Source organism: Photinus pyralis, unplaced genomic scaffold, assembly GCF_008802855.1.
Source record: "Photinus pyralis isolate 1611_PpyrPB1 unplaced genomic scaffold, Ppyr1.3 Ppyr1.4_LG5, whole genome shotgun sequence".
Lineage (NCBI taxonomy): Eukaryota > Metazoa > Arthropoda > Insecta > Coleoptera > Lampyridae > Photinus > Photinus pyralis.
This window is the reverse complement of record NW_022170596.1, coordinates 38,223,435-38,233,338: the sequence shown is the minus strand read 5'-3', so window position 1 is coordinate 38,233,338 and position 9,904 is coordinate 38,223,435. Positions and strand designations below refer to the sequence as shown.

Genomic DNA, 9,904 nt, shown 5'->3' with positions numbered 1-9,904 from the left:
CAGGAAAAGCCAAAAGCTTTTGTGAATCCATAGAACTGAAAAGAAAAAGTGTGGTTGAGCAGATAGACAGTGGGGTTTCAGAAATCGTAAATGCCAACCGCGCTAAACTTAAATCTATTCTGTCAACATTGGTATTCTGTGGAACTCATGACATACCCATTAGAGGCAAACTCTCTGATGAAGGGAATTTTAAGGATTTACTTCTGTTTCGAGTAAATTCTGGCGACAAGGTGTTGGAGGAACATTTAAATCACCACAGTGGCAAAGGAACACATCACACCGGGTACAAAATGATCTAATAAATATTTGCGGCTCTGTGATTCAAGAACAAATTGTTGGTGAGGCTAACAAATCTTTAGCATTCTCATTGCTAGCCGATGAAACTGCAGACATCAGTGGAAAAGAGCAACTGTCTGTTGGAATACGTTTTGTAGACGAAAATTCGAACTTCGCTAGTAGGGAAAGAATGGGGGTGCGCAGATCCTCTTTGACCTTGGGTTCCGCGCATATGGGCTCTATATGGATGGGGATGCGCAGATCCTGATCAGAATCCTATGGGGATTCAATGAATCCTCTGACCTACTTTTAAAATGCGAGTGGGGTCTCAGAGAATCCTGGATGACCTAGTTACAACCCATTGGGGTCTCAAATGATCCTTCCTTAACGGATGGGGTCTCAAATGAGCCGTTTAGCTCGGGTGGGATTTCAAGCGCTCCTAAAGTATATATTTGTTTGAAAATACGTGTAATAGTAGTAGTAATGCAAAATGAATCAGCTTGCTAAACTAATTCAAGGCGCTAAAGAGAAAGCGGAAAGTGCAGAAAAGAAAGTGTCAGAAAATAAGAAGAAGAATGAAGAGCAAATCGTGCAATTAGTGGCTCAACATGTGTATCCTTTAAATAAATCGCAAACGAAGCATGTATGGATTGCCCTATCTGCAAATCACTTGTTTTCGCCCATTGTGAAAATTAGTGGCGTTAAAAATCAATCTATTTTGTTTAATGAAAATGAATGGGCAGCATTTGTGGATCAACAGGGGGTACTTACCCATTATTTTTACTCAACGGATCCCATTTGGCAGCCAATCAAGGTAAATTCAAAGGTGATTGAGTTCATAACAATTCACGAAAGGAAGGTTATCAAAATTCGCGATGAGGGACCATCGGAGGTGTATTTAGGATGGGAAAGCGTAGTGGAATTGTGGAATAAGTTGGATGTTATAAAGTATCGGCTAAAGTGTTTGTCGTCTGAAGAATTTGGACATTTCTATGGGAACTTAATCACCGGAGTTGCAGACAGGGGCGGATTTATGGGGGGGGCTAGAGGGGCTGAAGCCCCCCCCGAAGAAGTTTTTCTGTTACCAATACAGCCGGCATCGTCTTCGCTTCGTTCAGATCTTTCGCTTGGCGATATTGCAATTTTGTCGGACCCGCCAGCGCCTACGCGTCGGCAGTAATTATTGCTTTATTCTTTTATCTTTATGCATTCCTGGAATTTGAATAGCTAAGCTAGTGGATTTGCGACACGGCACACTGATACGTGACGGAAAGCAAAATACGAGCTTTAAAGAAGGATGGGGAGAGTGGTTGATAAACAAATGCCCAGAAAGCCGAAAACTGGGAACAGTTTCAATGCTGACTGCGATTTACACTTACACCAGAACCAGTTGGAATTTTGCATTGCGAGTGTTGTGTTGTGTTGTGTTTATGTTGCGTTAAAAAATGAAGCGAACTATTTTAGATTTTTTTAAATCTACACCTGTCGCCGTCGCCGAACCTCAAGCTGACGCAAAAAAATGCAAAGTGTCCACATTTTCTTGTCAACCAGCCCCGTCTAATCAACCATTGATTGCACAGGTAGGCACCTAGGATACAATTTTTCTTTAATTATTAGTGGATTCGGGTAACGTAATAGTTGGGAACTCAAGTTATTTTGCTTCCAAAACAGATGTAAATCGTTTTGACCTGTGCATGAGTAAGGTGTAATTGCTGAAATGCAATTTAAAGTCCTGTTGCGAAAGGTTTTTCAATCGGGTAATTTTACTTTCGGAATTCCAGGAAAGGGAATTTGATCGCAGCATCACTGGTAGCCTTCGACTATTTGACATAGGATTTGCAGTTGGGAAAATCTTGAGTGACGGGGAAAAACTGAAATTTTTAAGCGAAACATGGAATCCTGATAGTTCGTACGTGTTTCCGTCTCACTTTGAAGGCAAGCAAAAACGAAAATTCAAGATTGAGTGGCTAAGCCAGTTCAAATGGTTAGCCTACAGCGAACAAGAAAAAGGAGCGTTTTGCAAAATGTGCGTTTTATTTGCACCTTCTGTGGCAGGAGTTGGTAATCATCAGGTAACTGAAAAAACTTAATCAACTATGAGCATATAAATCACTTCCTCAAAATTTTTGTAGGCTTTGAAAACTTTGGTGAAGGAGCCTCTTTCAAAATACAAAAAAGCTCTTGAAGTATTTAACCATCATAAGGACACGAGCTACCACGCATTCTCGGTAGAAAAAGCTTCTAATTTCAATAAAATAGTGAGTTATGAAGGCTCTTTAAGCATTGCAGCCCAGCTTGATAAACAAAAAGCAGCGATTATAGAAGCCAACAGAAGGCGTCTTAAACCCATTGTCAAGACTGTTATATTTTGTGCGCACAATAATCTGCCATTGAGGGGTCACAGAGATGACGGTGAATTACGGTGCTCAACTGATTCAACCAAGATAGTTGGTACCAGTCAAGGAGTTTTCAAAAATCTGCTGTCGTTTCGTATCGATGCGGGAGATGAAGATCTCAGGTTTCATTTAGAAACATCAAAAAAAAATTGCACGATGATCAGCAAAACTATCCAGAATGAAATTATTGAGGCGCTTGGTGATGTTGTGAAGAAAAGCATTGTGGCCGATGTGAAAAAATCTAAGTTTTATTCCATTCTTTGCGATGAAACGACTGACATAAGCACCAAAGAGCAAATGACCTTATGCGTAAGATACGTTGATACTGGAAATTACGTGTTGAAGGAAGAGTTTTTGGGTTTTGTGGAAGTGAAGTCGACAACTGGACGTGATCTTAAAGAGGTTATATGTGCCGAAATAACGAAATTGGGACTGTCTATCGAAAATCTTCGCGGCCAAGGTTATGATGGTGGTAGTAACATGTCGGGAAAGTTTAATGGTGTTCAAGCTCTCATCAAATCAGAGCAGCCGTTAGCTTTATATACACACTGTTTCAGTCATTCGCTGAATCTGTGTATATCGAAGAGCTGCGAAATCCCTGCCATCAGGAACATGATGGGAATACTGGGCTCCGTATCAACTTTTCTGTCAGCGTCTGCTAAGCGCACTGCTTTGTTGGAAAAAACCATCCAGGAATCTGATCTAAAGGACACACGAAAACGCAAGTTGAAAGCACTTTGTAGTACTCGATGGGTAGAAAGACACGAGAGTGTTCTCACATTTCAGCAACTCTTTCAACCCATTGTAGATACCCTAGAGCAGTTGGAAAATGATCATGACCCGAATACTTCAAGCAAAGCAGCAATGTTTAGCTCTTCATTAAAACGAAGTGATTTCATAGTCTCAATGGGAGTTGCCGCCTACTGCCTGTCTTTTACACTGAACCTGAGTAAGAACCTACAGAGTGTTGATCAAGATCTTTCAACTGCTCTGTCTCACGTTGATGATGTTAAATCAGTACTTCGAGGTATTAGGGAACGAAGTGATGAGGAATTCAAATCACTGTATTTACAGGCAAACAAGTTAGCCAGTGAAGTAGGCGCGACCATTTCTATGCCAAGGACATGCAATCGGCAGACTCATAGGAGCAATATTGGTGCGAATGCAGAGGATTATTACAGAGCTGCTATTTTTGTACCGTTTGTAGACCATGTGATCACCCAACTTCGAGACCGATTTGATGGAATCTGCAGCGTGATTTCTCTTGAAGGCCTGATTCCCGAATATCTCAGTAAATATGACGATATGGCAATATTAAAAGCCGCTGAGTTCTACGATCAAGATATGCCAGGATCAATGTTAGAACTGACCTCTGAATTGAAAATGTGGAGGCAGAAATGGCAAGGACAACAAACGGTGCCGAAAACTGCCATCGAAGCTCTAAAAGAATGCGAAGAAATGTTTTTCCCAAATATAAGAGTACTACTTCAGATATTTCTAGTTTTACCTGTAACAACAGCAACCGCGGAAAGGAGTTTTTCGGTTTTAAGAAGACTCAAAACATACCTGCGAAGTACCATGACTGAAGGGAGGTTGAATGGATTAGCCCTCGCGAATATTAATTCGTCACGTCAAATAGATGTTGAGGAAGTCATCAGTACTTTTTGTAAAATGAAACCCCGACGATTAGAAATGTCCAGTTGGGATTGATATTACTCATTTTGTTTTGTAGTTCATACGAGATAATGTAACGTTACTAATGTACAATAAATACTAAAACTTATTCAATGGTGAAGGAAAATTTCAAGCCCCCCCCACGACCTCGTCCTAGATCCGCCACTGGTTGCAGAAATAGGTGGCGATCTCAAAAACAACATCATGAGTGTTTTAGAACCCTTAATGGCGATCAACTGTAATAATGCAGCTAGTATTGGTCTCGTTACCTGGCAAAGTGGAACTTGATGTGGAGGTGGCAAAAGTATTTAAGTAATACTCATTCGTGTAGCATGTTAGTTTAGTATTTTTTGTGTAATTGACAAAATGTGGATGTGTTACGCTGCCGAAAATTGGACGAAAGCAGTTGACGCACACACGGCCGTGGAACGTTTAGTACAAGAATTGTCAGCTTTAGTGGAGGACGCAGAACACGAAGCGGTGTACGGACTAGGTCGTTTTTGTACTGAAGAAGAGTGTAATGATCTTGTTAAAAAATATAGTCGCGGTATTAAATTGTGTAATTTATTCCTGAACGGCAAATACTGTTTAACTTGTCTGAGACGTAAACTTTGTGAAGCTGGATTGGAAGGTGCCGCAGAGGATTTGAAGCATTGGGATAATTCAGATTCCAGTGACGAGGAAAATGAAGCAGAAAACGAAGGAGAAGAAGAAGAAGATAACGAAGAGCAAGATGAATGTTAGTTGCTTGCTGGATAATTTTGTAGAGTTAGAAAGGGATGCCTATAACAGACATTTCATATTTAGAAAAGTGTATCGTTTAAGACTAGCTAAAGTATACAAAACTGCTCAACGTGTATGTTATAAGTTTATTAATGGAAACGGTTGTTATAAATGTTTTAAAACGCAAATGTGTGTATTGGGTCTGAAAGACTTTGTAAAATGAAACGTGTTAGCTTTGACGAAACAAAAAATACAGTTCATGTAATAAGAGCTTGGTCCTTTGCTTACACAGAAGCAAGGAAAGGCCAATGGCAAACTGCTGCTTTAGATCGATATCGTTTTAAATGTAGAATTGAAAACACGGAATCTGTGTTAGAACCCATATTATGTAATCATATCAAAATGTCCCAACTGTACAATAAATAAAGTAAAAAAAATATATTTTGTTTATTTAAAAAAATTACTGCATTACATAGGTGTTATAAATGTAATAGACGTTAGATAAAGCACAATGACAAGGTGATCGTATATGATAATAGCAATTTGGTTCTAATGAAGGAAGAGCTGGTTCTTCTTCCACCTCGATAACGTCCCGCGATAGAGCTTTTCGGATAATATCCGCCTTTTCCTTTCCTTTGACGTATACGTGATCTGACGGCGATATTAAATGACGAAGTATGAGTGGAAATAGGTGAGACGGTGTATGGCCACTTTCCCATTTAATTCCATGATGGTTGTGAGTTACCCAATTAGCTTGACGTTGAAACTCGTTATCTAAGCTGCTCCAAGGAAATGGAGGCTTGAAGACAAAATGAGCCATCTGTTTTCCATTATAAATTGCAAGTTCTTTTGGCGAAAAACACTTTTTTGAAGTTTTAAAACTTTGTACATCAACTACGACCACCATTCTTGTTGTGGTATATTCGTTTCCTATGTTGGTGATTTTATATTTGTCTTACGGCTTTCGTTAATGCGTTGTACGTAAACAGCCGATCGTGTAAAATCAAGCAATACGCTGTAGTATTATTCGCTACGTTCGCATTAGTTTCAAATTCAATTCGTAATACCACCGATTTCGAGTTTAAACCCTCCTTTTGGTTTGAACAATCAATTACGATTAAAGGAGCCGAATCTTTAAATTGCTTCGGTGTAAGTAATGGTCGATTCTCTGTGCCGTAGTAAGAAGATTGAAACTTTGCGTACATGTCGTATAAAGTTGCGTATCGATTATTCCCGAAATTAATATTTAAATTATCGTAAGGATAACGTTCCGTATTGAGAAAGACTCGAATATTTTTAATATCGCAGTGATCAAATTTGCTCATATCTTTACTAACTTGTCCATCCCGATCTGTTTGTAAACCTACGATAATATATCGGGGCGTTTCTAAACTAGTTGCTGTCTTTATCGCCCACGTATGTTTATTTTTTGTGGAAGAGCTGGGTATAGGTGCGTTTCACAACTTCTAAACGCTATCTGCGTTTCCGATTTCTTGTCAATGTATTTGGTCAAAGCTAATTCTTCGGCCAGCGCCGGAATAATGTGAGGTACTTTCCAATAGATTTTCTCGATGTCAACTTTGAGAGCTTCATCGGCAGCTGTAGATATTACGGCGTCATTATCTGTATTACCTCGGATTAGAACAAGTTCTTGTCGTATATTTAATATGACTTTTCTGTAGTCTTCCGCAAAACCCAAGAGCATCTTTAATGGAATACAAACGTTAAAATGGCCCGTTGGACTAGTAACCGTACTATTAGCAGTAGGAAACCATCCGGAAATTTGACATCGCGTATTGTCGTTAGGGGTTAAAGAAACTAGAGCCTTCATTGTCGATGATAATCCGGCTTTAGTAAGGGAATCCACTACAATCCCGTTTATTTCATAACGAATTTCACTAAACAAGAATGCTACACCGTTATTTACAAATCTTGCGGTAAGTGACGCCGTCCCATCTTCTCGCAGTAATTTTCCCTCAATGTAGAGATGACTTTCCGAAGGAAGAGTGCACATATCTTCTTGTATTGGAATTCTAATTTCGTCATTATTTCCAAATCTCGTAGTGTACGGTTGATGAGTATGATATTGATAATTTATTATGCTGTTATCTACAAGCACTTTCTCATTTACGTCCAATATATTCATTGTAAAGTAGTAAAGCCGAGAGATTTTAGAAAAGCTTTGTTAACAGCTGTGAGTGGTTTGACTGTTGCACCCTTACTAATCTTCGACCGAACAACTTGAGCCTTTTTATTGTGATCGTGCTTGCACCCACATTGATTATATCGTTTAACCATGATTCGCCTTTTTAAGGTGTAACCCTATCGTAATCACTTCTCCGTTAAAATTGACAATGTCGCCGTCTTGATCAAGTATTTTAAGGGTTATACTGGTAACCGAAGAAACATTAATAGGTAAATAAATTACAGTAAGAGGTCGTTCGATTATTTTGTACCCCGCTGGCACACTTGGAAAGAACTGGTGAATTGTATGGGCTGGTACGCCATTTTTAAAGTTTCCAGTGGTAATACTGCACTCCACTAACAAAGAATTAACTTTTAAGATGTTGATGGTATTACTGGAAGTATGAGTTTCTTCTGCACTGAGAGTTTTTTTCTCGAACCCTAACAGTTCTCCTATCGAGTTTTCTATAGTAAAATCTATGGGCCGGTTCGCTTTAATAACCGACTGCATAGTGTTATTGTTAGCTTGAAGTTCGACATAATCTCCAGATGTCCTGTTTAATTGGGCATTTATGTAGTTATTTATGTCGGATATCTCGTAACATCCTGGCGGTATTGTGATCATCTGATTACCATATTTGAATTTATTATTGGTCGGTGTAACGTTGTGTATACTATTATAGGTTTCAAAGTTTGTTAGCCCCATTACATAATCGTCATCATTGAGTAAAAGCGGCGGTTGAAAGAAGGCTCTTAAAATAGATGTCGTACCAGTAAATGTCAATGTATAAGACATTGTCGTTTGACAATAATAATGTAACTAACGCAATCAGTGTGCGTTATTGTATAAAAATCGTAGCACTAAATGTCCACAATTAAAAGAATTAGGAAGTTGTATGTGATCGTAATTGTATTTAATAATGTTCCTGCTACCATCGCTTCGAAAATAGCGCACTAGCTCGTGGGGTGGTTTTATCCGTCCTATGCTATCAAAATAGGAAATACGTGTGCCAAGCTTAACATACGCTGTCCAATGTGTACCGTCGTTATTTTCATCGTCTAGGTTTACGATACCGCATTCGTTCTGATTTATTTTCTTCGGTAAGGTATTCCGCATAAAAATACCTCTAAAATGTTGTATTCCTAAATTTGTTGACATATTTCGACAAATCCAAGTCTGTTAACGGACGGCGTGGTAGCTTCACTGGAAGTTTTTTTGATAGGGGTTTAAATAAAGGCCTAATCCTGTCTTGTACGGTTTTAAGTATAAACCTTTTCCTATCGCGGCGGCCTCCATCACTTCATTATGACGTTTGCTCTCCTCCAATTGTTTGGCGGCATTCCTCGCGCCATTTACTGCTCTAGCAATAGCAGCCGCTCCTCCTCCTAACGAACCTGCCGCTCCCAGTGCAGCAAACAATGGAATTAACGGTATGAATCCGCCAGTCTTAGGTATGGGTAAAATGCGCTGTTTTGGCGGTTTGATCTTTTTCTTCTTTAACGCGTTAAATGCTCGTCGAACAGTTGTATTCAGATCATAGTGAACGTTACCACCAGTATACTTTCTAGCTAGTTGAACGCCTTTGTTAAACGAAATTGATGCTGTGTTTCTTCTTCTTTTTTTGATGGTACGTCGTCGCGTACCCATACCCAACGTTCTTTTACCTTTCATAATGCCTGCAACGGTAAGGGCGGCTGCTTTTTCGCCAAAAGTGGCGTTTCTCGAACGAAACCTCTCCCACGCAGCTTTTTGTAAATTTTTATCGGCCTCGTGGCGGTCACTGATATTGCTAGACCTTGAATATGCTATATCGTGATCTCTGCACGCTTCGTCTAACGGATTTATACCTCGATCACCGCGAGCCAATCGCTTGCTTAGACGAGTGCCAGGACCGCAAAATTGGTATCCGGGCAGATGCAATTCAACTGGCAGGTTATTTATTAAATTGTTAATAAGACCTTTCCCCGTTTTAGACGTTATTCTTCTTTTCTTAACGTTAGAGTGAAAGTTCATGCTCGCTGGTTGACAGGCAACTACTGAGCTCCTAAGCATATACGGACTTATATAGTAGGTTTCAGTGTTTTATACACTTCCAGTAGAGCAATGGCCTCCATACGCTTCAAACCGCAAGAAACGGCACTACCTATAAAAAATTACGACGCGTGTTCGAGAGATAAACGAGTTTCAAAACACAGTAGCCTGTTACAGGGTGGTTGCAAACGTGGCATCATTGTAGGTAGATCAGGTTGTGGTAAAACGAATGTTATGATTGCATTATTAGAACAATCCAACGGTTTACGCTTTGAAAATGTATACGTGTATTGTAAATCGCTGCCGCAACCGAAATACCAATATCTGCGTCAGTTGTTGTCCCCAATTAAGGAAATTGGGTATTTTGAATATACTGACAGTGCAGACATCGTCCCACCTAACCTCGCACGTAGCAACTCGGTAATGATTTTCGATGACGTTGCTTGCCATAAGCAAAACGAGATTAGAGAACATTTCTGTTTTGGTAGACATAAAAATAACGATTGTTTTTATTTATGTCAAACGTATTCGGCCATCCCCAAGCAGTTAATTCGAGACAATGCTAATCTAATTGTGTTGTTTCAACAGGATCAAACTAATTTAAAACACGTGCACGAAG

The 9,904-nt window shown here is 39.6% G+C and overlaps 1 protein-coding gene across 2 annotated transcripts; it reads left to right on the top strand.

Moving 5' to 3' along the window:
- Window positions 1–1,317: 1,317 nt before the first annotated feature.
- On the top strand, window positions 1,318–4,481 carry LOC116172097 (52 kDa repressor of the inhibitor of the protein kinase-like). Of its 2 annotated transcripts, XM_031489232.1 has the most exons (3): window positions 1,318–1,856; window positions 2,058–2,348; window positions 2,409–4,481. In XM_031489232.1, the coding sequence occupies exons 1-3, from the start codon at window positions 1,722–1,724 to the stop codon at window positions 4,380–4,382; spliced, it is 2,400 nt and encodes a 799-aa protein (XP_031345092.1). In that variant the 5' UTR covers window positions 1,318–1,721; the 3' UTR covers window positions 4,383–4,481. The 2 variants fall into 2 exon arrangements, with proteins under 2 accessions (XP_031345092.1, XP_031345093.1); XM_031489233.1 differs by lacking the exons at window positions 1,318–1,856; window positions 2,058–2,348 and having other exon boundaries at window positions 3,604–3,699; window positions 3,747–4,481.
- The last annotated feature ends 5,423 nt before the right edge of the window (window positions 4,482–9,904 follow it).

What these genes read in the sequence shown, in the direction of transcription:
- LOC116172097 (XM_031489232.1), top strand. Translation starts at nt 1,722, where the DNA reads ATGAAGCGAACTATTTTAGATTTTTTTAAATCTACACCTGTCGCCGTC. An exon ending in ATCAACCATTGATTGCACAG is followed by an intron (nt 1,857 to 2,057) that starts GTAGGCACCTAG and finishes TCGGAATTCCAG; the next exon opens with GAAAGGGAATTTGATCGCAG. An exon ending in CAGGAGTTGGTAATCATCAG is followed by an intron (nt 2,349 to 2,408) that starts GTAACTGAAAAA and finishes AAATTTTTGTAG; the next exon opens with GCTTTGAAAACTTTGGTGAA.